This window comes from Wolffia australiana, chromosome 6, assembly GCF_029677425.1.
Source record: "Wolffia australiana isolate 7733 chromosome 6, ASM2967742v1".
Classification (NCBI taxonomy): Eukaryota; Viridiplantae; Streptophyta; class Magnoliopsida; order Alismatales; family Araceae; genus Wolffia; species Wolffia australiana.
This window is the reverse complement of record NC_135840.1, coordinates 9,525,804-9,553,597: the sequence shown is the minus strand read 5'-3', so window position 1 is coordinate 9,553,597 and position 27,794 is coordinate 9,525,804. Positions and strand designations below refer to the sequence as shown.

The 27,794-nt window shown below is 39.1% G+C and overlaps 1 protein-coding gene and 1 pseudogene across 3 annotated transcripts; one reads left to right on the top strand and one right to left on the bottom strand.

Annotated features, from left to right (window-relative positions):
- Window positions 1-17,620: 17,620 nt before the first annotated feature.
- On the bottom strand, window positions 17,621-19,334 carry LOC144704667 (phosphoribosylformylglycinamidine synthase). 3 transcript variants are annotated; one of them, XM_078577165.1, is made up of 5 exons: window positions 19,085-19,334; window positions 18,650-18,753; window positions 18,118-18,231; window positions 17,948-18,031; window positions 17,621-17,881 (listed from the first exon to the last, which is right to left on the bottom strand). In XM_078577165.1, the coding sequence occupies exons 1-5, from the start codon at window positions 19,326-19,328 to the stop codon at window positions 17,825-17,827; spliced, it is 603 nt and encodes a 200-aa protein (XP_078433291.1). In that variant the 5' UTR covers window positions 19,329-19,334; the 3' UTR covers window positions 17,621-17,824. The 3 variants fall into 3 exon arrangements, with proteins under 3 accessions (XP_078433291.1, XP_078433293.1, XP_078433292.1); XM_078577167.1 differs by having other exon boundaries at window positions 17,948-18,017; XM_078577166.1 differs by having other exon boundaries at window positions 18,650-18,750.
- Window positions 19,335-24,588: 5,254 nt separating this feature from the next.
- LOC144704668 (uncharacterized) lies at window positions 24,589-26,385 on the top strand (annotated as a pseudogene).
- Window positions 26,386-27,794: the final 1,409 nt, after the last annotated feature.

The window sequence follows — 27,794 nt, the reverse complement described above, 5'->3', positions numbered from 1 at the left end:
ATTCATAATCGATTCAAGAAAAATCAAATCCGCTTGAAAGATAAGTCAACGACGCTTCGAATGCAATTGAAATTATTCAATTGTCTATGGAATTTTACACCAGAAATCCGCGATGGAATTTGTCTATGGAAATTGCAACCAAGCAGGGTGCATTACGGTAAGTTTTTATGTAAATTTGCATCTAATAACTAGTCCAACTCGAAATCTATGATAAGATGATCAAAGGCACCAAGAAATCCACATTCCTGAACCAATTCCATCAAAACTAAGGCCTTAAAACAGGATTAAGGGATGATTCTTACCGAATTTATGGTTTCTCGGTGAGTTGACTCGACGGGGCAAATCCCACTCTTCTGTTGATCAATTGGCGAGCTTTTAGTGCCAGAACAGTGGTCACTCAGTCCTCAGCATATCTAGCTCAAGAATTTGATCGAAGAACATGACTTCATTCTCATATTTCTGAGGATTCAACGAGACCTCCACCGTTCAGCGAGAGGTAAGTTTATGTAGAACATGGGGGTTCTCAACCGTCCATCTCGTTTAAGTGAGATCGGACGGCTGAGAGAGTGGCATGTAGCGCAACGTGGTAAGCCACACTGTGATGTGGTGTGTTCCACCACTCCGCCAGCCAATCTCCTCCATCTGTCGCCGATCCGACGACCTACCATAGACCACCACAGCGATGGCTGTGACACTTGCCATGGCATCCGATGCCCGAGATGTTGCCACATCGCACCTGTGGTTAAAGGTAAATGGCAGGACTATAGTATTCCCTTTCTCTCTCTCTAGGGTGGAGATGGTTATATTGATTGATCTGGATATCAATCAGAATAATTTCATCTCTCTCTCCGGGGTGCCTCCTTCGCCAGCTATGGGCGCCATGCCACACGCTGTGCATGCTAGTTCACTAGACACGTGGCCACTTGGCGAGATGGACACATCAGCTGTGTGCCACATCAGCTGTGTGCAGGCCCAAGCTTTTTATCTTTTTCTGCAATTTTTAAATCAGACTAAATATGCTAAACTTCAAAAAATCATATCTGTTAAAATATAACTCCACTTTTACTGAAATTATCTCCACTGGTCTTTGAATTGAATTATCTTTAATTAACTGCCATTGAAAAAAAATTCAATAAGAAAAATTTACTGTGTATGAAATACACATCTTGCCCTTATAAAGAATAACTTGGTCAACTATTAGAGTTGACTCCAAATTCTTCTTCTCCTCTTCTTATCCTTGTCTTGACTTGCATCTCACCCAAGCTCCGCACCATTTACTCAAAGAATACCATAAGGTGTTGACCTTGAGAAAGGTCAACTCATTAAATCCAAACTTGATGCAATGACACATACATGGAGAAAATGACCTAAATCAGTAATAACATGCATCATTTGATATGAATTTAAGCCCAAAAGCATAAATATGGTGTATATATGCATGTACCTGATGCATGTTACCAAGTGTAAAGGATGGCAAAAATATTGACATATTTTCTAGATGTTTAAATGGCCATATGTGCTAATATACTACTACATGTTGAATTATAGGTTGAAGAGGCATGAAGATGGATGTAAGAACATCTTATGGAAGCATATTTAGGTCAACCGTGTTACAATTCATGATAAGTTGAGGGGCATTCCTAGTGAACACCACTTTATTGCTAACATGTACACCCGGAGCGATGTGATGAGAAAGACTCTAGTGAAAATGAAGGAGATTTCTGAAAATTTTGTTTGTCTCATAGACTCACCATGGACCATTGTCAAAGTTTAGGGGTTCAAGATCATGTGGATGTACACTATTGAGATGACTGTTGACCCACCGTGCTGGAAGGATAAAGGCTGCAACACATAAATTATATGGCGTAATGAAGGGAAGGCTAGGGGATTTTCTTGTGAATGTTCCCAAGGTGTCCACGACAGTAAACGTGTGGATTCCTAAAAATTTTGTGGCCTACTCTGTATCATGGCTCGTTGGGGCAACAATCAATGGCAACTATGTGAGCATGTGCTTGTAGTACAAGAGCTCGTGGGGAAGAACGATGGCCAGATATGAGTGCAATTATGCTCCAAGTGTTTAATAATTTTCAGCTAAAACCAAAGGTCAGTAACAACTCAATCCATCCTGATTTTTTTAGTGGATTGGCATGTCCCATGTGCTTCCATCTGTTGAACATCTTTGTCCATGCTAGCTTGAACTCCTTGCATGAGAAACTTATTCAAAATCCTTGTTCGAGTGCAAATGGCACTATATTTGGGCAACATTTTTTATGGAGATGAATTTGCCTATGACGCTGACAGATTATTTGGGCAACATTTACCAGGGTTCAATGAAGTATCAAAGTAGTGGTTCATGACCTAACCTTGACTTTGAGATGTGGCTGCTCGTTTGCTCACATTCATCTAAGCATTAACTCATTTTTGACAATAATACGTGCAGACATACAAAGATGTCGAAGAAAAGAATCAAACTATATCACATTGGACTATCAAACCCAGTTAAACAGTACACAATTCATGTTAAGTTCTACACTGGATAAGCAAGATATTGTGGATTTTATGGTTTTGTAAATCTTGGCTTCAACAAATAATGACATGAGAGTGTCTCATGAGGAGTGGAAAATGTACTCTTGACTTTTGTAACATCCTAGGGTCATTATCTGGAATAGAAAACTATGTTAGAGGCTTAAACATATTGAAAATTGTGTAACTCCTTTGCATTCTGAAGGTGTTGATGAGCCATAGTGAAAATTTGCTACAAAGGTTTTCTGCTTCGACTATCTTCAGCTCGAAAGAGATCTGACCACTAGACAAATTGTATCAATCCAACAACCTTGTAAGAGAATTTAAGACAAAATTATTGAATTATAAGATGATTATATCTAATAACCACGCAACCACTACAATTGTCATTCTCAATACTTTCAACAATTGGTCATCCTTGTATATGAGCATCAATAATGACACTGAAGGCATATGTGTGACAACCGGCACCCCTTTTGTGGGCACCTAGATCCATCCTTAAATGATCATCAAGACAAAGACTGGCTCACTAAACTCATTGATGGGGTTAGCCCCCTAGAGAAAGGGAGCAATGAATTACCAACCCAACCTAGAAATTGGAAACTTATCTCCAAGAATCAAAGAGGAAGGACACCAATACTGTTAAGTTCTAGGGCCTTGATCTGTGTGAAAAACCTATCGATTCGCAGCAGAAGACATAAACGGAATTGTTATGATATCAAAAAAATATGAAATGAATCACCATTGCACAGATCGCATCCGTGATTTCTTAGACCCTTCATTCAGACGAGTTGACCTGATCATGTGTAAAGTCCCTAGATTTATCAACACAATCACCATGTTGAATCTTCTCCTTGGCCTTAACGATCTAAGCACACTTTCTGTCGTCGTCATTATGTTATCCCCATAAAATCAGAAAGGGAGAGGAGTTATGGGATGAAGGGAGAAGAAGGGGAATTCCCTTGAACAATTCTTGCATGGGTTAATTTCATTACGGGCCTTCCCCTATTTATACTAAGTCGGTATTTTCATAAAAACCCTCAAACGTTTGCATGTGACCATCTAAGCGCATGTATCAGTCTAATTAATAGCTTTGTTGGACCAATAACATTTATTGATCTTCTAAATTGATTAAATGTATCATCATATAGATTAATTAGTATCAGATTGATTTAACCCAATCAATAGATTGAGTCTCCATCCTGTGTGGTGCCAAGCTACACCTCGTGGCGTAGAACATACAGAGGAGTGTGTATCGACTCAGTTATCGAACATGTGTATCGTTAGTTATCGTGTAGGTGGAGTCCATCATTCACTTGATGCTTCTAGTATGACTTATAGTATGTTCAACTATCATACCCTAATCAGTCATCTGAGTTACTACTAATGTGTTCAAAAATCATGTGAGAAACTCTTCTTTTATATTTTACTACATTGGCCAAGGACTTCATTGCATCATCTCCCTTGAGCTATCTCTTCTTATACCAAGGGTTTTGGGTTTTGTGCCTTGGTTCAATCATGTAAAGTAGGTTTTTAATGGATGCGGAAGCGATGATCAATTCAAAATCGATCTATGAAATCATACATCGCATGTACCTTATGCAGAACTTATTCCACCCTTGACCAGCTCACTTCGAGATTTTCTGAATCAGTTCACGTGCCCCACCTCTTGGATGTCCACCTCTTCATCTTCAAGTCTCCTTGAAAATCTTGAAGATCTTCTCACCATGCAGACACTCTCCTCAATTGAGTAGAGAAGAGATTAAAGTGTAGAAAGGGAGGGCTCTCAATTCTGGTTGGCCTGGGTACTTGAAATGAGAGCCCCACCTTGAGATTGCTTGTATAACCATGACATAAATTAACCCAGTTGACGTTTAGGTATAATACCATTCAAGAATTCTTCATATCAATTTCAGTGAAATCTTTCTCCAAAGAGCACCCACTATGTGTCCTTAGTGTTGTCACACTAATAGCCATAGGATCAGCTATACTTTTCATATAAGTAGGATCTGTTATTGTTATTCTATCTGGATAATTCAATGTCCACCTCGACTATCCACTTAATAGAAACATTTAGAATACATGTCTAAAAACTAGTGATCACAATATTTTTATCTCATCATAATTCACTAGGTCATGCATGTATTCATGGACTTCATTATAAACATCACATTGGAAAAATAATTAATGTAATATTTTCTTCAATGAACTTAAACCAAACATGGTGGTACAATTTCATTTAACAGCCACATAATATGCATCTTAGGATAGACAATCCCATCTTGACTACTCAATCATCTATGTGAATTTCTTGATTCACCCGATCTAAGATTATTTAGAATCCTATGATTATGAACTTATAATTCGTGGTCAAAGTTCATCCACAACACATTTTTGGTATCGCATGTCTAAGGACCTCTTACAGAACTGTGACGTGAATCAACCGGATCGATATTTCCCTACAATACCATTCAGGGATACATAAAGATCATTTCAGTGAAATTTTTGTACCAAATAGCACCCACTATCTATTGTTAGTGTCTCCACAGTAACGGTGATGAGACCGGCCATATTCATCATATGAGTGAGGCTAGATTGTGATATTCTATCTAGATACTTCGATGTCCTTCATGTTTAAAGACTAGTGATCTATGTATTACAATCTCATCGTAATTCACTAAGTCTGATCATGTATTCATGGACTTCATTATAAGCATCACACAAATATAATGAATATATTTTTTTAATGGCAGCATTGGGGCACACAGAGTTTATTTGAGTAGCTACACGTGCAAGAGTTTATTATGTATGTGTGACTTATGCCACCACAGAGTGATTTTTCTCAACGATGTGTGCAACCATCACATTCTAAAAGGTGTGCCCAAATACAAAAATACTTGACTTCTAATCAATATCAAGTGTTGGTTGCACATGGAGAATGCACAACTTCATGATGTCGATAGAGACAAGAGGCTTTATAACAATGATGAGTATTGTGAGTTCATTCTTTTCAGCCTTAATTTTCACATAGCTCTCTGGACAATTTATTATTTTGTCATCAACCGATTATTTTTTTAAGAGAACGAAATGTGCCTCATGTCATAGGTAAGTGGGAGCATACCAAGGTGGGGGTGAGCCCTTGTACAATTTGATGGTATTTTGGTTTGGAATCTGAATGATTAGAATAGTTCATACCATAAGGGATTCTTGTTGTCTGTTTGGTTACATATGTTTACTGATTAATGGGATCCATGTTCTAATTACAAGGAAGGTTGATAATCAAATGCTAATTGATAACATGCAAATAAGAGCTAATAAAGTGTTAAAGTCATCATATTTTGGGGGTTTTAAAGCTTTAAAACATCAATTTTAATGCATGATATCATGATTTTAGGTAAACAGAAGAACTTCCTTAAATTTCAAGTTAATTTATACATTTTAAACATTTTATAATGAATTTTAGAAGAAATTAAATGTTGAATTGATCTGTTTCTATAAACAAACACAAAAGAAACAAATAAAACGAATTTTAGAAATTAAAAAAATCATTTTTTTGGCATCAATACACATTTTTTAGGATTTATTTTAAGCATTTTTTCAATAAAAATGTATTCTTTATTGAAACTGGCCCTTATTGGGCCAGTTTAAGTGCTAAAGTGTGTTTAGTGAGCAGGGAAACACATCAAAGAGAGCCCCAGCCAATCAAAATGCGCACTCGTGCTTCGGTGTTTGACACGCACGCACGCACGATCATGCATGTCGCACATCACGTGCGGCATGAAGTGCACCTCATGCGTCATGAGGTGGACCAATGAATGCGCAGATCGGTGCTTTTAGTGCGCGACACGCACATGCTCTGCGCCGTGCGTGTCGCGCAGCACACGCACCCACGCTGCAACCAACCGTGTGCAGCTTAACTCGCTGCGTGCGACACAGCAAGTTAAGCGCATGCATAGCACTGGGCGGGTCTTCCACCGTGCAAAGCGCCTGTACGCGGTGCGGTGCGGATGGAGGAAGACCCGTACATGGCACCACGTTAGCAAATAGGGGACACGTTATACGCTCTGCGTACAATGCACATAAGAAAAAAATAATAACAGAATCAGAAGAGCTGTTCTTCCGATTCCACGGTAATAAAAGGGGGGAAACAAAAATTTTATGGTCGTTCTTGATTTTAAGCTCAAATAAGCAAGCCCTAGCTTCCTTGAAGACTCAAGAATCAACCCGTAGTGACTTAGAGTTCGATTTGGACCGCAATTTTGCAGATCCGTCACCGCATTCTTCCCCCAAATTCAAGCAAAAAATTGCAGAAATCAGGGTCTTCGTTGCGCGGAATTCACCCATATCGATTCTCTGATAATCTCTGGTACCTCTAGGCCTATTTTGTATGCATTTTACAATAGAACTATCGTTCAATTTTCTCAATTTCGTAATTCTGTTCACGTTCGACGTTTTTCCCAAATCTTGATTTTAATCACCTTAATTCGTAAATTTTACTTTGTTTTTAATTTAGTTAGTATCCCTTGGTTCTCAATTAAAATTTTCAAATTATGTTCATGCCTTAAATCATCCAATTTAATCTCGTGTTTCATAAATTCGCAATCCTGAATCGTATTAATGATTTGGTAATTTAGGACAACTTCACAAAATTGAATTAAATAAGATGGAATAAAAATTTAATAAAGCATTCTTAACACTGAATCCATGGAAAAATTGAATTAGATTTTACAAAAATTTGGTAAAGTAACTATGCAAAGATTCATAACTAAGGTAAACAAGTATGAGGATTTACTAAATTCTAAAATACTAACCACCCTTTCTTTGGAGCAAAGTAATTCATAATTAATGTTGAATTATGAATTGCATAATTCAACATTTTATTAAGGGCATAGGGGTTTAATCGAAATTACTTTGAGAAAATATAATATTTGTTGTATTACATTTCTAAGTTCTCAATGGTCAACTCGAAACCAACTAAACCATAAGTACTTCTAATTTAGATTATTGATCTCTAAAACAATTGATTTAATTGTATTTCGCACTCTGAGTTTTTGATAGTTCCAACAATCTTTCTTGGTTGAAACAGAAGATATCTCCATTGGGGGAGAGAATGGGTAAATCCCATATCAGCCAATATGGCTGACAAGTCGCACTATATGTCAACCCAAACTGCATCTTCATCTCCAGGACTCCGAAAAGGTACTTTTGGAACACCAATGGGCATTTTAAAAAAAAAATTAAATGACTATATTTGACTTTAATGTGGAAATGTAACAATCGATTTATTGTTTGTTGTCAGAATTTTTATTTCTGCACCAACTTGAGTTTACGAACGACGATTATTGAACGTTCTAAGTGCATCTAGCAGGAATCGAACCTACTCAGCCAGCCAATGTTGTAACCATTAAGCACCATGGATGCTACAGCGAGTGAACTAGGTTTATTACATAATCTGACGTCAGCAATGAAACGTTACCCAGTGGATAAAGAACAGTTCTTCAAGCTTTTATGGTCTAACATAAATCTTTATCTTTAGATAAAAATGTTACATCATTCGTACATGTTCATATTAACCTCCCCGAAAAAGTAATGAAACAAAGAAGGTTCTTATTTTTAAGAAAGACAGAGGTTATGATTACATAACAGACTCAACGACGGATCAACTCCAGCACTGGGAGTTCTGCTGGTAGAATTGACCGTAGGAATCCGAGTGGCACTGACCGCGTTCTTTTTGGTTGATGCTCAATCAACCTACAATGCCTTGCTGGGCAGGGACTGGATACACTCCAATGCTTTGGCCCTCATAACTACTTAACCACTTTCTTTTGGAAGGAGGCGCAAAGTTTACGAGCAGGAGTGGAGCGTGGCCATATTCTTAAGACTCAAATTCTGCTGAAAGAATTACTAACAGAACCGACCGTATTGGTTGTGCTCGATTACTTTGAGCACCCTTTTGTAGAGCTATGGAATCCTTATCCAATCCTTTCTCTCTCATTTAAAACGTATACTATTTAAAATTAGTAAACTTAGCAGCAGGAAAGGAGTCTATCTATCTGCCTAGCTTTTGTAGATTTCCCTCAACACAATCCACAAACTGAAATTCCACGAATTCCATCGCTATCACTAAACGACGAAGCAGATGACATGATAAATGGACATATATTTTCATACATTTTAGATGTTTTTAGTATTATTAATTTATAATTTATCATGTTATTATTTAAACTAACCAAATATTTATGCATTCGCTAGAAATTTGAACTTTTGCACATTATGATTATTTTTCAGTAACTTCATTCACTTCTATGAAGTCCATCAGTTTGATTACTGATGAGTCTTTTATAGTTCCAAATGTGCAGAAATTTAGAGGAATTAGAAGATACAATTCTTAGGAAATTGGAGGATTTTTGGGAGCTTAGTGATTAGCAAAATGTGCTGCAAATGATGAAACAGTGTTGTAGGCTTTTAACGGAGAGATCAGAAGGGCTTGGGCCATGGCCTTGTTGGGTTCTGTAGTTTGGTTCATCCATGAAAAATACATTCCATGGATGGAGAAGCGTGGTCGATTGATTCTCAATCGATCTTTCAAACAAAAATATTTGTAGTACCTTTTGTGGATTACGTTCCACCTTTGACTTTGTCATTTTGAGATCGTTCTAAAGCCGTTCACACGTCCGGCCTCTAAAAGTATCCACGCGATCACTCGATGCTTGGATCTCCACGTCTTCTTCTTCACTTCTTCTTGAGAATCTTGAAGATCTCCTCACCATGAAGACACTCTTCCTTAGATGAGTGTAGAAGAGACTAGAGAGGGGAGGGCGCTCTCAAATGAAACTTGCATGGGTGCTTAAAATGAGACCCCTTTCCCCTCTTTATATTTCACTTAAGGTTTTTCTCAAAAACCCTCCAAAGAAAAATATATCCACCAATGCCCTTATGACCTTGTGCGTGTGACCCTCTAGGCCCATGAATCATTCTAGTTAATAACTTTAATGGCCCAATAACATTTATTGATCAACCTAATTAATTAACTATATCACCATATAGATTAATTAAATAAGGATCGATTTATCCCAATCGACAGGTTAAGTTTCTAGCCCGTGGGGTGCCAAGCTACACCTCGTGCTCTAGAAGATACTGAGTAGTCTCGAACTCTCTCATGGAACCTTTACCGTCATCGGTTACCGTATATGTATAATCCAACATCCGCACGAGACTCTCGAACGACTAAGAGCATGTTTACAGTCAAACCCTAATCTGTCATTCAATAAGTACTGATGCGTTATGGGGACCATTAGAGAATGCCTTCTCCAATATCCTCACTACCCTGGCCAGGGATTTTCCTGCATCGTCTTCCTCGAGTCAATATCCTCTTATACCGAGGGCGGATGATCCCATCTTGATCACTCAATCATCTCCGTAAGCTTCTTACTACATCCAATCTATAACTTATTTGAATCCCATGATTAGAGACTCATATATCACAGTCAAAATGTAGTCGTCCACTTACGAGATGTCCTTGGTGTCTCAGGTCAGTGGATCACTTATACAATCGTGACTTGAATCAACCTGATTGACGTTTAGGTATAATACCATTCAGGGATTCATATGGATCAATTCAGTGAACTCTTTCTCCAAAGAGCACCCACTATCTATCCTTAGTGTCGCCACACTAACAGCCACATGATCAGCTATACTTATCAAATAAGTAGGATCAGCTAGTGTTATTCTATCCAGATAATTCGATCTCTGTCTCGACTATCCTCGAATAGGAATATTTAGAATACATGTTTAAAGACTAGTGATCATTGTATTATGATCTCATCATAATTCACTATGTCATTGCACGTATTCGTGGACTTCATTACAAACATCACAAGGAATAATAATGAATGTAAATAATTTATTCAATGAACTTAAATATACATGGTCGTGTGATTGGCTTGACGGCCACATAATATCCATCAGACCTGACCTACCCATTGGGCCCTCAAACACCTTGCAAAAGAAACAAACTTGAAATTACAAGGAAAGCTCTCAATCAATGGAGAAAAAGAGCCAAATGGTAAGAAAAGAGAATAGATAATGCCCAAAGGGGTATTTTAGTAATTCTCCAAATGTATAAATAGACTTTTCTCCCTCATTTTCCCACATTATGGACGTGCTCTAGCAAGTGGATGGCTAGCAGGACAAGGCATTTTTCAGAATCCAGGTTGTTCAACCTGCTTAATGTAAGTTTATTGAAGTTTTCTCTTAATCTCGTCTCTTGTTTGCATTGAAAAACGTATGATCCTGGCGAAATATAAGGATCCATTCTCGAGAGGAAGCATTGAGGCTCAGTAAACTTGCATTGAGGCTTTGGGATCTTAGATTTTTACTTTCTCCATCACTTCCCATCCATTTACCCTTAAATCCATCACTTTCCCACTCTAAACACTCATTTTCTCTACTTTCTCTCTCCAAAATAGGTTTTTTCTCTCATTAGACCTTCACTTATATCCATAGTTACTCCCCTAAAAATTTCATAAAAAATCTTCTTCATTTGCACATCCAAATTCTATCTCAAACTCCTTCTACACTCTCTCTTCATTTTCTCTCTCTATCTACACATTTCGGCCCTTTCTCTCTCTAGAATATGTTCTGTATCTCTCTAGACCTTAACCTTTATCCATAGTTCACCCTCTAAAAATTCCATAAAAAATCTCCTTCATCTACACCTTCAAATTCCCTCTCAAACTCTCTCTACACCATCTATACATTTTCTCTCTCTATCTCATCATTTTCTCTCTCTATCCTCTCATTTCAACATTTTATCTCTCTAAAAATGTTTATTTCTACCTCTAAAATATCTCCCTATATCTCTCTAGATCCTCAAGCATTCCCTACTTTGAATTCCAAAAACATCACATTAAAATATCATTTTTATCCTTTCAAAAGTCAAGTTTTCTGTCCTCTAGCCGCCACCATGTGGTGCCGTGCGGTGCCCGTGCGGCAGGGACAGCCCTCTGCCCGCCCGTCCATGCGCGGGCAGCGCACATGACCGCAGCGCAAAGGGTAGCCCTGTGCAGGACTTAGCCAAATCGGCTAACTCCTTACTATTGGGTTTGCCCAATAAGGCTTAAGCCCATTTGGCTAAGTCTTCACTTAGCCAAATTGGGCTAACCTTAGTGGGCTGACCCACTAAGGCCAGCCCTATACGGGCCACACCAGGCCTGCTGGCCCATCTGGCCTGCCGCCGGCACCACCGCCACTCCGCCGCCGCCGCCGTCGCTCCAACGTTGCCGCCACTCCGCCGCCGCTGCCACTCTGCCGCCGCCGCTCCAGGGATCGCTAGAGTAGGTAAATACCATATTTTTAATATTTAAAAATTATTAAAAAATAGAAAAAATCAGAAAAATTATTTTCTGCATTTAATAATTCAGAAAAATTAGGAAAAATCCAGAAAATTCATATAATCAATTTACAGTCATTTTCACGCCCAAAACAATTCTAAAAAAATCTCTATCTCTCATTTTTAATATTTATAGTTTTTTTATGTAAATTTAATTCCAGAAAATTCTAAAAATATTTATTTGTGATTAATTTGTTAAGAGAAATAGAAAAATTAGTTTAAAAATATGATTTTGTGTTTCTCCTGGTATTTTGGCTTAACTTAAATCATAGGGAATTATGAAAATTACCTAAAAATCTAGAAAAATCCCAAAAATTATATTGTTTTACTTTTAAAATCATTGTCTTCACCTCAAACTTGACAAAAAATTCTGAAATTAATTTTTTTCCTCTCTGTGGATCGACCCCTTACTTTCCTTATATTAATTATAGAGTATTTAAGTGGAAAAACTTTATAAATTTTGTTGTTTAAGTCTGAATCCAAACAATGACATAAAACCCTGAATTTGGACTTCTCAGAAGCCAGGAGTGGAAGGAGGGACTTGAACCCTCAACCTCAGCCTTGGCAAGGCTATGCTCTACCATTAAACTATTTCCGCCAACTTTTTTTATGAAAGAAAGCACTACTGAGCAATTCACATATCACTTGATACGGACGACTTATCTGCCGGACCACACCAAAATTACTTTGTAAGTTTAAATAAAACTTTAGGTTAGTACTTACGGAATTTGGCGAAAGCCCTTAATTAAGTACCTCCCAAGAACCAGTGCTCCTAAGATCATAGAAACAATGCTACTGAAAAATAAGATTTGTTGCAATGTACCTCCATAGGAACCAACAATAGAAACACGTGACATATTTGCAGAAATAGAGATTTTAGGTGCAGTAGAAAGGAATGCTGTAACCGAGGTTTGAATAGTAGGTATGAATCATAGTCCAATTATCATCGTGATTTATTTAACATAAATCAAATATGATTTACTATATTTTCTCTACCATTTCAACTTCAAATTTACAATGAAATTGAATTGGATCTTACAATTAACTAAAAAATTCCAAAAACATTATTGAAGCATGATTAACGAGAACCAATTGATCTAGATTTTAGTCCAGCTCATATCATGAAAATCTGGATCAATTGAATACTTAAACAGTCTAGCAGGGGATAGTTAATAATTCTTATCAAGAATTGCTAACTAATCATAGAATCTGTTAAAATCAAAAAAAATTATATCTGTTAAAACCTAGAGTGCTAATCCCTAATCTGATGAAAATTGAATTTCCCTATCACCTCCCTAGGGTTCGACCCCTTACTTAACACTAAGGGATAAATAAATTTTATTGATTAAGTTCAGAATACCCTTAAATAACGACTTATAAACACGCATTTTTTAACGTATCACTAATTATAAAGTTAAATTAATAAAAAAAATCTATATGGCCTCTAAACACATACATTGAAAAAGTGTTCCAAACATACTGTAATGATCCACTAGAATTTTATACTTATGTACATATTAATGTATCTTCTGAATATTAATGCCTTACTGGACGGGGTTCATATGGTATCATTTAAGTTCACTATATCATTTTGCATATGATTACTTATTGCATAATTTATTCATATTTTGTGCATCATACTGGTGATGGATATTTTTTCGCTGCCAGACAAATCACACAACCTAGTTTTATTTAAGCTCAGTGAAAGAAAAACTTTATCTATTATTATTCCCTAATGATGACAATAATGAAGTCCATGAATAAGGCAATGACCTAGTGACTTATGATGAGATCATAATACATTTATAAGTTGTCTTTAAATATATATTCCCAATATTCCTATACGAATGATATTTGAGATGGACATTGAATTATCCAAATAGAGTACTATGACCTGATCATACTTACACAATAGGTATGGATGATCTTGTGGCCATTAGTATGGAGACTCTAAGGATAATGGTGGATGCATTTGGAGAACAAGTTCGCTAAATTGATCCGTATAAATCCCAGAATGGTATTATACCTAAACGTAAATCAGATTGATTCATTCCACGTTTGTATAAGTGATCCATTGACCTAAGACACCAAGGACATCTCATGGATGGATGCTGATGTTTTGACTTTGGCTTATGAGTCTTTGATAGGATACATTAAGAACTTTACGGAGGTGATTAAGTGGTCAAGACGGGATCATTCAGCCTAAGTAAGGGAGAAGATTGACTCGAGGAAGATGACACAGCCAAATCCATTGCTACAGGAGTTAAGATATTGGAGGAGTTCTCTAATGATCTCTGATACGTATCAGTACAAACTAAATGATAGATCCGGGTTTGACAAGTAAACATAACCTCAGTCATTGGTGACTCTCTTATGAAAAAAAGATTATAGTTATACAACATCAATCAGAGTCAAGGTTCCATAAGAGGGTTCAAAGACTACTCTATATACTCAAGAGCTTGAGGTATAGCTTGGCACCCCATAGGATGGAAACTTAGAAAATTGATTGGGTTAAATTGATCATTGATTAATTAATATATATGTTGACCTAGTTAATTAATAAGGTTAGTCAATAAATGTTATCGGGCCTTTACAATTATGAACTAGATTGATATATAGGTCTAGAGAGTCATACAAATAATAGTAAAGAATGTTGGAAGATATACTTGATTAAAAAAGGTATTTTGTGAAAAATTCTTAATCAGTTTAAATTATGCGTATTAATGAGTGTTAAAAAAAAATTCATTTTTTGTTTTGACCATCATATCTCCCCTTTTATTCCAAAATAGAACTATTTTATTTCCCCTCTTTTTTCTTTATTGAAAATTGTGACAGTTGTCTCATTATGTCACCTATATGAGACCCATTGTCTCCATCATGTCATTCATTACCATTATTTTGTCACATCACTTGTCACCGTCACGAGCCTCCTTAACGTCATCCATCACTACCACATCATATATCATCAATCTGTCAATAAGGTGAATTATGTTTCTCTTCCCCTACTTCAAATTAGTGTCAAACGTCTACCAACCAGACTACACCTGACACCAAGCACTCTCTATGCCAGAATATTGTACATTTTGCCATTGACTACCTGGGAGTTGGCTCGCGTGATTTTAGCTTATTCTCTGATTTATAAACTTTATATATAATACTAAATATTAAGTGTTAATTAGTAAAAAAATTACAAATAAATTTAAATATTTCTACATTGTAAACTAGCTCAACATGTTAGGTTTTTCTTGAATGAATTTTATATCTATAAAATATATTAAATCCAGTAATATCTAACAATACCTCCAAAAATATTGTAAATTATATTTTTACCAAATTCTAATTATTTTTTCCTGTGCATTATTTACTTACCCTCTTGTATGAAAACTTTATAAATCAGAGTCCTAGAATAACCCAAATTCCAGTTAATCATAAACCTAATGAGATTTTTTGTCCACATTCTTGATGCTCAGTCCTCGAACCCTAAATTTCAGTTCAATGTCCTATATTATAAAATATAAAGATATATCCAATATTAGAAAACAAGAGAGGATTTTATTTTCAAATAAAAATATGACTTGTCAAACCATGACATGTGTATGTGTCTGTGCACTTACCCAAGTCCATGAGCATTAGGGTTCGTTCAAGCTTCGTACAAGTCTAAGATGAGCTTGTGTGTTCAATGTGTAGCCACCACGCAACATAGTCACTGTTTTAGGGGTCCAATGGCACTTTGCGGTGCCCCAATATTAAAAAAATCTTCCATGTAATTTTTGAGCTCCTTATTTTTATTTTTTTTCATGCATAATTATTCTCAATTTATCCCCACTAAATCTAAAAATACACTTTAATATGAACTGAATAGCGTGTATGATTACCCCCAAAATTTTTATCATAATTGTTAATCTTATTTATGAATCTCCCCACAATATATAGGCTAGTCTTGAAAGGATTTAGAGGCTAATTATGTTATATGTTTGAATCTTCTAAAGTCTTCTGATCTAGTTAAACGAACTTGAACTTCATTTCTTTGTAATTATTTTCTAATCGTCCATTTCTAGATTCTCACACTCTTCCAAGAAGATTAAATGAGTTATTCCTAGTTTAAGGGATAAGGTAAGAAGACATATAATTTGATATTTTTTATTGGATTAGAAAATTATGAGTGAATGTAGTTATAAGTACAGTTCTTTTATCTTAGAACTCTATAATGTTTTATGAATCCTAAGATCTGGAATGTATATACCTGTTGGTTAATGGTTCGAATGCTAGCGAACCACAACTTACATGTGATGATAGATTTCTATCTTTTTCAGTCTGACAGATGATACCTTCAGGTTGTGCTACAACTCTCTATAACAAAAGTGTTTGAGTTTTTTGACTCTCCACTTTCTGATATGGACTAGACTATTCAGTTTATGAACAACTCACTTTAGTTCATTGACCTTTTATGAAAAAAATATTTTTTTCAGCATTAAAAATATCTCGATTATTGACTTAAATTTTATTCTTTTACTATCAAATAAATTTTCCTAATATATTTTATCCTGTGGGGATATTTGAGTATTTTTGGACAATAATAGTCAGGTTTTACATTCTAAAGTTGGCCCTGACACTTGTGAGACCAACTGTCTTTTAACTGGTGTAAAACTTGATGCATTAGTAAATTAATCATGAACTTTAGGGCCTAAAATTTTCAGGTTCAAACTGAAAGAAGGTGAAGATTTATCAAATTTGACCAAATTTGACCAAATTTGGTTTTTTCCCTCATTTATAGACTTTCTAACATAGTATGGACATGTTACTCTGGTTTGCAATATGTTTACCCAAATCAAAATTTAGTATTGAGGATTGAGCAGCTCATTTAGGACTCTACAGACTAATATAAGAGTTATACCAGGACTAGATTTTTAATTCACCATTGCACATCTCTCTCATGTCTGGTGTTAAGCATCTATTATACATTAATTCAACTGATTATTCTCTAGTGATAACGGAATAATTTACTTAGTTATGAACAAGTCAAATTTATCTATGGGAGTAAAAAGCAAATAGGTTAGTACATTCTATTCCTTTAAAATATAATCTGTGAGTAAGTAATGTTATAAAATCAGGCTTCGTGACTTATGAAGAGTGAGAAAACTCAAGGGAGTAAGATTGCACTCTATCCAGAAGAATAGAGATGGAGAAATAGTTATACTTTTATTGGCATTACTGAGTCTTATTGAATTCTACACTAAAATAAAAGGATATGACTTTAATTGATTATTTGGATTTCAATAGGCACAATAAGGAGAGGACATGATCTCCGTAATAACCTATGCAGGAGATATAAAGGAGATATAGCGCTTGATCTCCTCTATGAAACATTATATGCTAGTAAATAACCTACACAGGTGAAAATAAAACCTATCATACGTCAAGGATGGATCACATCATTCCTAAGCCACTGGTTTACCATGCCAAGTTGGGCCTCTCAGATTCATCAATGATTTACCCAACGAGCTCTGTCGATAAATTTGAGAAGATATGAGCAATCTTGTACTCAGGTCAATTATCAAACCTCATATTTAATCAAACAATCAGATTGAGAAGCTTCTCGATCACACAGCCTGGAAGGGTCATTGACTTTCTAGCCCTAGCCTCTTGCATGAAGGGTGGTCCATTCTTTCTCCAAATCTCTCTAAAAGCCACTTAGAGAAAAATAAATTGGCAGAAAAAAATAATTTTGGAAATGATACCCCGATCAATAGTGTTACATTGTAGAAACTGGGTGAGTTAACACTGGATGATGGTTCCATGACTCTTCATTGTGGGTGCCAGAAGAAAGATGAATCACTCTAGCATCGTCGTCGTCATCATCATCATCATCATCATCATCATTTTTGTTGTCATCATCATCATTATATCGCGCTATAAAAAATACTTCATTCGGTTGTCCTGCCTCATGGCGTTGTATATAGCTTGGACCTGTAAAACCAATAATTCATTCATCAGAGCTAATTGAGATATTACATAATTGTTAAATATTCTTACTTGTTCACTGGAGACCACTTGAATCGGCCCGATGTTTACAGAGACGTATTTGCCCCGGGAGGAAAATTTGCTGTTTATATGACCCTAATGGTTGTTGATAATGATTGTACGGATCATGAGGATAATGATCAAGGCATAACCATAAATGCATGATTGGGCAGGCTACTGACCTCGGGAATTGGCTTCTGCAGGACAGATTCCACCGCTACGACCATAGATTGGATGAAATCATCTCCACCAGTTCCAATTGCGGTAAAACCTCTTACGGTCGGGTATGAGTTTACCTGCATAGTCAAGTCCAAGAAAAGATTAGAAGAAAAGCATCGATCATGCAATTAAGTGGTGAGTAGTAGATTGTGTTATCATGACGACTGTTGAATGAGCTATAATTCATTGGGTATTCATGAGGGGAAGTTATGAAGATCTCAGAAAACTTGATCATAATTTTGCCACAAGATCTGACATACGACATAAACATCAAATGTCAATGGAATTATTGGATGAACAAGCCACGTTGAAGATGCAATTCAAAAACAGACTGCCTAGAATGACTTCCCCTCAGCCACATCCAAAAATACCATTCACAAATAGATTTGTTCAATCTCTCAAACCTCGATTGTTTCCTCAAGTTAAAGAATACTTCTAATAAATTTCACTGAATAACCACTGAATAAAAAAATCAAAGTCAGCCAAGAAACCAACCTTCTGATCAAGAGAACGCCATTCATCAGTGGAATCATCTGTAACAGTTCCCCCCATAACAATATTTGTAGTGTAACTGTTCCTTCCCTCCCATTTGGACACTTCTGGATCAAATGTCCGGAGACATAAAGATGGTTCGCAAGAGCAACAAAAAAATCAAAATTTTAATAAATAAAACTCGCAAGTAAATAATTCAGCCTCTCAACGACCGGTAATTGTCTACAACCCTTGAAGACAAACATATTTCGACGTAAAATGGAAAACCCAATAGCAGATTCCGCAGCTTCCACAGTTGGAACTAATCAGCCAAATTATAAACCCATCCTATAATCCAAACAAACGGAAAATACCAAAAAGCTCGATTTATCTTAAAAAGAACGAATCAATCAGACGAAACATCTGCTACAAAACACAGAACTAGAAATGTAAAATTACCAGAGATGGCCTTAAGAACAGCCTCTTGAGGGGGTTTCTGCTCTCCGGGGGATGAAGACGGAGAGCGGGAAGAATCTTCAAGAGAACACTTCAAGGGAATTCTCAAATGGGTAATCGCCTTAAATTTGGGGGAAATTCCTCGATTGAATGGGGGGGAAGTGGAGGAGGAGAGACCGGCGATGGAGGAAGGCGAGCGCCATGGCTCCGGCAAGAGCACCGAGCGAAGAACGCTTCGGCACGCCATTTCTTGCTGGATATTTCTTCGCCGTCTTAGCCGTTTATTTATATGCTCCAAAGTCTCACTTAATCGCAGCCGTTCATTCAACGGCCGCGATTCTCGGGCCGTGGCCTAATTTTATTTGGCCCAACACTAGTGTTCGGCCCGAAACTTATCCTCATCGACTAAGATTTTGACCTTTGACTCTCTCTCTCTCTCTCTCTCTCTCTCTCTCTCTCTCTCTCTCTCTCTCTCTCTCTCTCTCTCTCTCTCTCTCACACACACACACACACACACACACATACACACATCTATCTATTTATCTATCTATCGATCTCTATCTCTTTATGTTGTGTTTTTAATCTCTCCATGTTTGTGCATCTGTCTCTATGTCTGTCCTTGTCTCTGTCTATCTCTCTCTCTCTCTCACATCTATCTATCTACCTATCTATCGATTTCTATCTTTTTATGTTGTGTTTTTAATCTCTCCATGTTTGTGCATCTGTCTTTATGTCTGTCCTAGTCTCTGTCTCTATCTCTGTCTCTCTGTCTCTCTGTCTCTCTGTCTCTGTCTCTGTCTCTGTCTCTGTCTCTCTCTCTCTCTCTCTCTCTCTCTCTCTCTCTCTCTCTCTGTCTATGTGTTAGGCCCCTAGCTAGGCGGCATTCCCTGCTCAGAGGCCTACGTGCTTATTGGGAGGGTATGTTCGCATTGTAGACTCACGATATTAAAGGACAGAGTCATTATGTGTAGTGATGCCCAAACCTGATCTTTCAGGCCATCACCCCTGTACGTGGTGATACATTACAGATGGTGCGCATGCCCGTCCGTGCCCAAGGCGAGATATGTCAGGTGAAGTCTGCGTGTGCTGGGCGTGCAGGCCGACAGGCGTGAGCGCGCGTGTGCCAAGCACCGCGAGCCTGCGCCAAGTGCCACGCGCGGGCGCCAACGCTACGCACGAGCACCAAGGGCCGCGAAGTTAAATAGATAGATGGAAAAAATTTCCAGCAGCTTCGCGCGCTGCACCCTAGTAGCCATTCCAACATCGACATTGGAGAAAAGTTGACACTCCCGCCACCGAAGTTCAACATGCCCCGTAGGGAAGACGCTGTGGTGGACTTCCTCTACGACTGTGACCGATATTTTGGGAACAAAGAACTTTCAGATGAAAATAAAGTGTTGTGTGCTAGCTACTTCCTCACGGACGAGGCGAAGCCATGGTGGCGTCAGCGAGAGGAGTGTGGAAATTGGCCACCTTCTACATACAAAGATTTTGTGCGGGAGATAAAAGGAAAATCCTGATTGACCCAAATGTAATGCCGTAGAAATGATTGACCGAAATGAAATGTAATGTCAGTGCCGCGAGCCAGCGCCAAGCGCCACGCGCAGGCGCCAATGCTATGCGCAAGCGCCAAGCGCCACATGGGAGTGGGAAGCGCTGCGTGCAGACGCAGGATGCGCAAGCCGGGCGACATGCCGCGGGTACAGCGCGCGGAGTCGTGCGGGGTGCTGTGCAGCTTGCGCATTGCGTGTGGGGGGCACGGGGTAGGGAGATATCTCGCTAGGAGACTAAGGCATGTGGAACACTAAGAGTGCCGAGGTGGTATACAGGGCGCGAAGCGTTCCCGCGGGTAGTGCTAGGTGCACAGTGCCCAGCTTGGGGCATCGAATGCGGCGGCGTCGTGCAGACTGCACGCGAGGGTGTCGATGCGGGTGCCGGTGGCGTGTGTGATTGTCAACGTAGGGGTGGCGTGTGTGATCGCCACGCCCGCGGGCGTGCGGCGCCCAGCCTGGGGCACATGTGTAGCAGCAGAGCGAGTGCGTGCGCGCGGAGTGGCAGCCTCGAGGTGGAGTGGCGACACTACCTTGGCAAAAGGCGTCGCGTCTCGTTCGTTTGTATCACCCTTCTTCTTCCCCCATGTAGTTGTCCCAACTACGATGTAATTTTTAATGATATGAATGCAATGACCCTATTCCCTGACGGGGCTGCGTCCCCACCATCTCCTCTAATCCTTTCTATGCGATCTTAAGCATTTGCAAAGATTTCCGCTGTGAGAGATCAATGTTGCTCAGTGTTTTGCTCCGAGCACTGAGGCCGGCACATGCCACATTCGAGCAAGAGACCTAGCTCAGGATTTGACTGTGTGACACTGTCTCTCTCTCCGTATCTGTCTATGTCTATGCCTCTCTCTCTCTCTCTTCGTATCTGTCTATGTCTATATCTCTCTCTCCCTGTATCTGTCTATGTCTATCTCTCTCTCTGTATCTGTCTTGCATATGTCTCTCTCTCTCCGTCTATCTATGTCTATGTCTCTCTCTCTCTCTCTGTATCTGTCTATGTCTATGTTTCTCTCTCTCTCCATATCTTTCTATGTCTATGTCTATCTCTCTCCATAGCTGTCTATGTCCATCTCTCTCTCCGTATCTGTCTATGTCTATGTCTCTCTCTCTCTCCCTCTATCTCTTTGTCTCTCTATCATTCTTTCTCTCTCTGTCTCTCTCTCTCTTTGCGTCTCTCTTTCTCTCTCTGTCTCTCTCTCTTTGTGTCTCTCTTATACTTATGTATATATGTATATCTCTTTGTATATCTATCTATCTGTATCTCTAAGTATATAAATCTCTCCCTTATATAAATATCTGTATATCTATCTATCTCAATCTTTAAACCCTGAACCATAAACCCTAAACCATAAACCCTAAACCCTAAACTAGGGATGGTTCTTTGGTGCAACCGGTGTGATTTTAGGCCAATGTGCGGTCCGGTTCGAATTTTCGGACCACACATCGGACAGCGTTATATAAAATCGCACCGCACATTGGCCAAGGTCCTGTGCGGTGCGATTGTGCGGTTTTGGGCCGGTCTTTTTTTCTTTGTTCTTGAATAATAGATTATGGGTCTGCGAGCTGCGGCGATGATCACGCGATGATCATGAGGAACTACGCGAGAGCGTAGAAAATAGAAATGTAAAATTACCAGAGATGGCCTTAGGAACAGCCTCTTGAGGGGGTTTCTGCTCTCCGGGGGATGAAGATGGAGAGCGGGAAGAATCTTCAAGAGAACACTTCAAGGGAATTCTCAAATGGGTAATCGCCTTAAATTTGGGGGAAATTCCTCGATTGAATGGGGGGGAAATGTGTTATGTGTTTTGTAGCAGATGAAGCGATCTACACCTTCAACCTGATGGACAAGCACGGGGTGGCGCCAAACCTGGCAGCATTCAACGGCCTACTCAGTGCGCTATCCATGTCCAAGAACGTAAGAAGAACACAACACCTGTTCGACGAAATGTCCCATCGGTTTGCCCCCGACTCAAAGACGTTCTGCATACTGATAGAAGGGTCGGGGAAGGAGCCGAATCTGCCAAAGGCAAGGGAGCTCTATGGGTGGATGATCGAGGGACGAGTGCGAGCCGGACGAGGTCACGTATGGGATCATGGTAGACGTGCTGGCCAAGGCTGGGAGAGTGGAAGAAGCCATGGGAATTGTGAAGGAGATGGAGTCTAGAGCATGTCCCTCTTCTTCCTTCATTTGTCCGATTTTGTGCGATGTGCGGTTCGATTTCGTCACACAAAATCGGACCGCACATTGGTGTGCGCTTTTTGTGCGATCAAAAAAATCACACACCGGGCGAAAAAATCGGACTGGACTGCACGACCTTCCCTATCCTAAACCTTAAACCCTAAACCCTAAACCCTAAACCCTAAACCCTAAAACCCTAAACCCTAAAACTTAATTTCTATTAGTACTAAAATGAAGGACTCATAGTTATCATAATGAGTCCCTACAACCACTTTTCATAACCAGATGATATTCATCTCAATGAAATGTATTATAAATCCCTTCAAGCATTAAGGTATACCAAAACTTCATGTCATTTTATTAGATCTGAAGAACCAATATATCTTAGCTTCTCGGGAAATGATGTTTTCATCACAAAATGTAGAAGAATTGAGATATTCATCATATCATATATTCACTACTTCCGCGCCTGCTCATAAATTCGCACCTGAAGTCACCCCTTCTCCAAACCTGGTATTAAAATGTCGCTATGTGAGTGAGACATTCTCTTTTTAGACCATGTAACTATGCCCTTCTTTAATATTTTATCGTTTTCTTTCAGAACGTCTCTCTCGTCTGCGACTTTTCCTAGATATGATGGCTTTGGTCAAAGGTCCATTACTGACCGCGCAATCTGATTGATGCTTCAGCCAGGATATCTGCTGACGGCATTCTAAAATGTTGGGCCATGTCTCATATCTGATCGATACCTCCTTATCTTAATCTTAATGAAGATGTTGTGTTTCTTGCAGAACCTTCGAATAATTATCCTAGGCATCACCTTCGGATAACCTTATCCGCTGATTCAGTTACAAGCCCTAAATTTTACGAATTTGGAATCTTCATTGTAAAAACCCAAAATCACATAGATAAAAAATAGTATTACTTAAAAAATACACCTATAACTCTTGGCTCTCTTTAGGGGAAAAAATCCTCATTCCCTAACATGCCGGGGTAAAAAACATATATTAAAAAACAAAACCATGAACATGTCATTTTTTACAATGAATCGCATCAACCTCTGAGCGATTAAAATAAGAGGAGGCTATCGCTCGCTCCGAGCGATTAAGAAATGCGGAGTTATTAACTTTTCGAGAAAAAACATTCATAATCTTTTTAGAATGGTTTGTTCTAACAGGTATTCATTCATTGGAATAGGACTGAGAAAGGAGTTGATTGACTTGAGTTATAGGTGTATTTATAGGTGTGTTTGAGTTATAGGTGTATTTTATAGGTGTGTTTGAGTTATAGGTGTATTTATAGGTGTGTTTGAGTTATAGGTGTATTTATAGGTGTGTTTGAGTTATAGGTGTATTTTTTCACTTTTCCAAAATAAACAATAGGAACACGAAATCGCATAGATAATCATAGAACCTTAGTTACTGACTTTTATTGGCCCCTTTTGGAAGTCTTGCCATCAAGACAAAGGCCATCCTGCTATTTTCAGGGTTTTCAAAAGGACTCCGGAAAGTCTACAGTGCTAAGACGAGAAGGCTATGACTAACAAAGACACCTTGATGTGCGGGTTCTACCTTTGTTTGCAAGACTCTAACTGAGGAGTCCCCGCCAAAGCCCAAAGCTAGGGGATAGGGATTAATCTGCGTTGACCAGATGAGGCTCCTGCGGAACATCTCCTTTTAGAATTATCTTGCTGGCGAAAGCGATCGAATAATCCAGACGTGGTTAAAGGAACGCTGCTTTTATAAAACTAGGAATTTCCGAATCTAGGAAGGGATTCTCCGGTTATGAGATTTACTTTTATGAAGATTTACTTGTAAAGAACCTATACTTCGTAACATTGATTCAGTGAGTTTACAAATGGTTATAGGCGTACTTCGTAACCTTATCAGCTCCTTAAACGCTACGCGCCTTGCTGCCTTCCTTAACAAGCCCTCGAGCCTCCTTTGTGCCGCCTTCCTCATAGAAGCCGCCGGATTGACCCCAAAGGCCGAATTTTATGGTAGAGAACACTTTAATCAAAATTTGGCCATGAGATACCTTTTAAAGTTTTGCAAAAGAAGGGGCCTGCTAATAGAGCTGGGCAGGGAGGCGATATTAGTTATCAGGTCAGAGAGACGCCTGTCCCGTAAGCTGGCCCCTTTAAAAACCAATTACTTAATAAGAATTTGTTACGCACGATATGCCGACTACTGGGAATCGTGGGTGCCGTAGAGCTTCTCATAGAAATACAAAAACGTATCACCCAGTTCTTACAATCTGGCCTGAACCTTTGGGTAGGCTTCGCAGGATCAATAACCATAGCTGCACGGAGTACGGTAGAATTCCCCGGTACGGTAATTCGGGAAGTCCCTCCAAGGATGGCTCCCAAACAATTCTTGCGAGAGCTGGGGAAGCGTCTACGAGTAAAGCACCATATCCATATAACAGCTTGCCACCTACGCTCCGCCATCCATTCCAAGTTTAGGGACCTAGGTTATAATATCCCGATCAAACATCTGACGAAGGGGATGAGCAGAACAGGGAGTCTACTGGACGCGGTTCAACTAGCGGAGACTCTTGGAACAGCTAGAGTCAGAAGTCCCCAAGTTAGCGTATGTTGGGGGATCGTCAAGCACATCCGGCAAGGATCAAGGTGGATCTCGTTGTTGCATAGCTCAGGTTGGAGCAATGTGCCATCAGACGTTCAACAGGCAATCTCACAATCGGACATGAGTGTCCGGAAGTTTTCATTGTATACTCTGGCGGATCGGAAGACGGCGGGGGAAGGAGGTTCTTTATATGGTGAAGGGAATCTCTACTCACTGCTTCCCATTTTAACCGCTGGAGAAACATCTTTTTTCTAATAAATATATGCATGCTCCACCTCGCACCTGACCAGCTTTATTTAGTATAGTAACGGAATTGCTGTGACCCGAACCGCAGTGCTCAAGTGTATGCCTGTGCTAAATGATAAAGTCTATTCCCATTTCTTTCTATGTTATTTTTCCTCACTCCCTTGCTCCTGCTCATAAATTCCTCATGCCCGCTCGCTCGCTCACTCGCGTCTGAATCCTCATATTCATCGCTTCTGCGCCTTGTTGCCAGAAGTAAATCTCAGTCGTATGCGAGATGCCAGCGGAATGATCGGCCAGACAGAGGCTAGGGCTGCTTCCCACCGCGTCCTTCCTTGTGTGTCGGAGATACAAAGCGAGTGCACCGGAAAAGAACGGGAACTGGGTCGTCCATGGCGAAGCATCCGAAGCATAACTGCACACTCACATGATCTTTGCCGAGAGATAGGAGCATTCGGTGGAACCGTTGAACTACACTTGCTTCTGGATAGATGTGTGGGACAGAGGGCTCGTGGTACCGGCTGCCCACCCTTCCTCCGCTTTGATAACTGTGTGAACGGAGAGTGGGCAGAGCAGAAGGGAATTGAAAAGGAGATGGTTTTCCCCTTTTCAATTCCCAATGAACAAGATGATATTGAGCTATTATTTGTTCAATTTGGTCGATCTGATACTTGGTTAACTCATTCATCTTTATGTTCCCACTGATACCTAATCGATAACGAACCTGAATGGCTTTTTTAGGTCCAATTCCTTCAATTTTAGTTGATGCAATTCTTACTTGTTCATCAGGAACTGATTTAGCTCCTGAGATATATAACATTCTTTATCCTTCCTTTTCCTGGTCTTCTCGGCTGAAATCAACTACTTCGTACCGATCGAGATCACCGGTGCAGCTTCAAATGAAACAACTACGGTTCCCACCTTGATCCTCCTTCCTTTCAATATCGGAAATAATAAACATGACCGTGATAGCTTGACTTTTGCTTCGGGAATTGTTAAAGAATTATTCTTAAGTTATTTGCTTCGCCCCTTCTTTGTTTATTTATATTAGACTTCTTAAAAAAGCAAAGTCAAATTATTATAAATCAGAACCTCTATCTGATCGATTAAAAGAGGGAGATCTTGTGGCTCAGCAGGCTCCTGGACCCAATCGTCATTCCATATTTTTTTTATGAGGGAAGGTTCTGAAATAAATCATAATTCTAGGTCAATCCTAGATGCGCCCAGCCTCTTGTTCGAAAAAAAGAATCATATATAGATAGTGGTGGCGTGGCTTTGGTTACGTGCTCAACGACAAGACCTACAGGCCACGACGCGATGGATTTCCACTCTAAAATGGGAGTGGAGTTTGACTTCTACACTTCTTCTGAATCTTCAGATTCATCTTCACGCTCGTCTTCATCTTAATATTCACCGCTTCTGCGCCTTCATCTTCACGCGCGCCTTCATCTTAATATATTCACCGCTTCCGCGCCTTCAATTCCCACCCGAGCTGTTCCAACTGGATATGATTCCAAGAGCCGAACAAGAATGAATACCACACAGAAGAGTAAAGACCGGACTCCCTAATTGAATGTTTAACCGATCCATTCCGGATCAATCGAATTGGTACGAAAGTTGTAACATTGGAAAACCACGGAAAACACGACTTAGTTGAATAACTCGGTGACCTACCAATTGTAGAAGTAGGATCTTTGGCAAGCAATAAAATGCGAGTCAATGAAGATTCAGAAGAAGATTAAACTTACAGAACGCCGTCCCGCAGTAAACTGAGCCCGAAGGAACACAGCTGAATTTGTTGTCCATTATAAACAACTAACTGTTAGTAAGGTGGCTGCTAAGTCGAGTGAACTGGTTTAAAATCAAACAAAGTTGAAAAGCAGCAGTGACCAGTTCAGAATGAATGAATCTTTCAGTGTATAAAGTCCGCGCTCTGCAAGTTCTTGCAGTTACTTCGTAACCTGAACAGCGAAACTGGTAAGAATGAAAAGCTTAATTATGTAAATATACGACGAGAAACAGATAAGAGGCATTCGTTAGAATGTTAGGTTATGTTTACATAATGGCTTCCATAGAGAAGGGCTGACCTGGATAAGCCTGAACCGTCTCCGTTTAAGTAAATCTCATAACCGGCGTATTCATCT

Coding starts and splice junctions, on each gene's coding strand:
- LOC144704667 (XM_078577165.1), bottom strand. CDS start 19,328: ATGGCGTGCCGAAGCGTTCTTCGCTCGGTGCTCTTGCCGGAGCCATGG. Junction 18,754..19,084: donor TGTTCTTAAGGCCATCTCTG/GTAATTTTACAT, acceptor CATTTGATCCAG/AAGTGTCCAAATGGGAGGGA. Junction 17,882..17,947: donor AAGTGGTCTCCAGTGAACAA/GTAAGAATATTT, acceptor TTGGTTTTACAG/GTCCAAGCTATATACAACGC.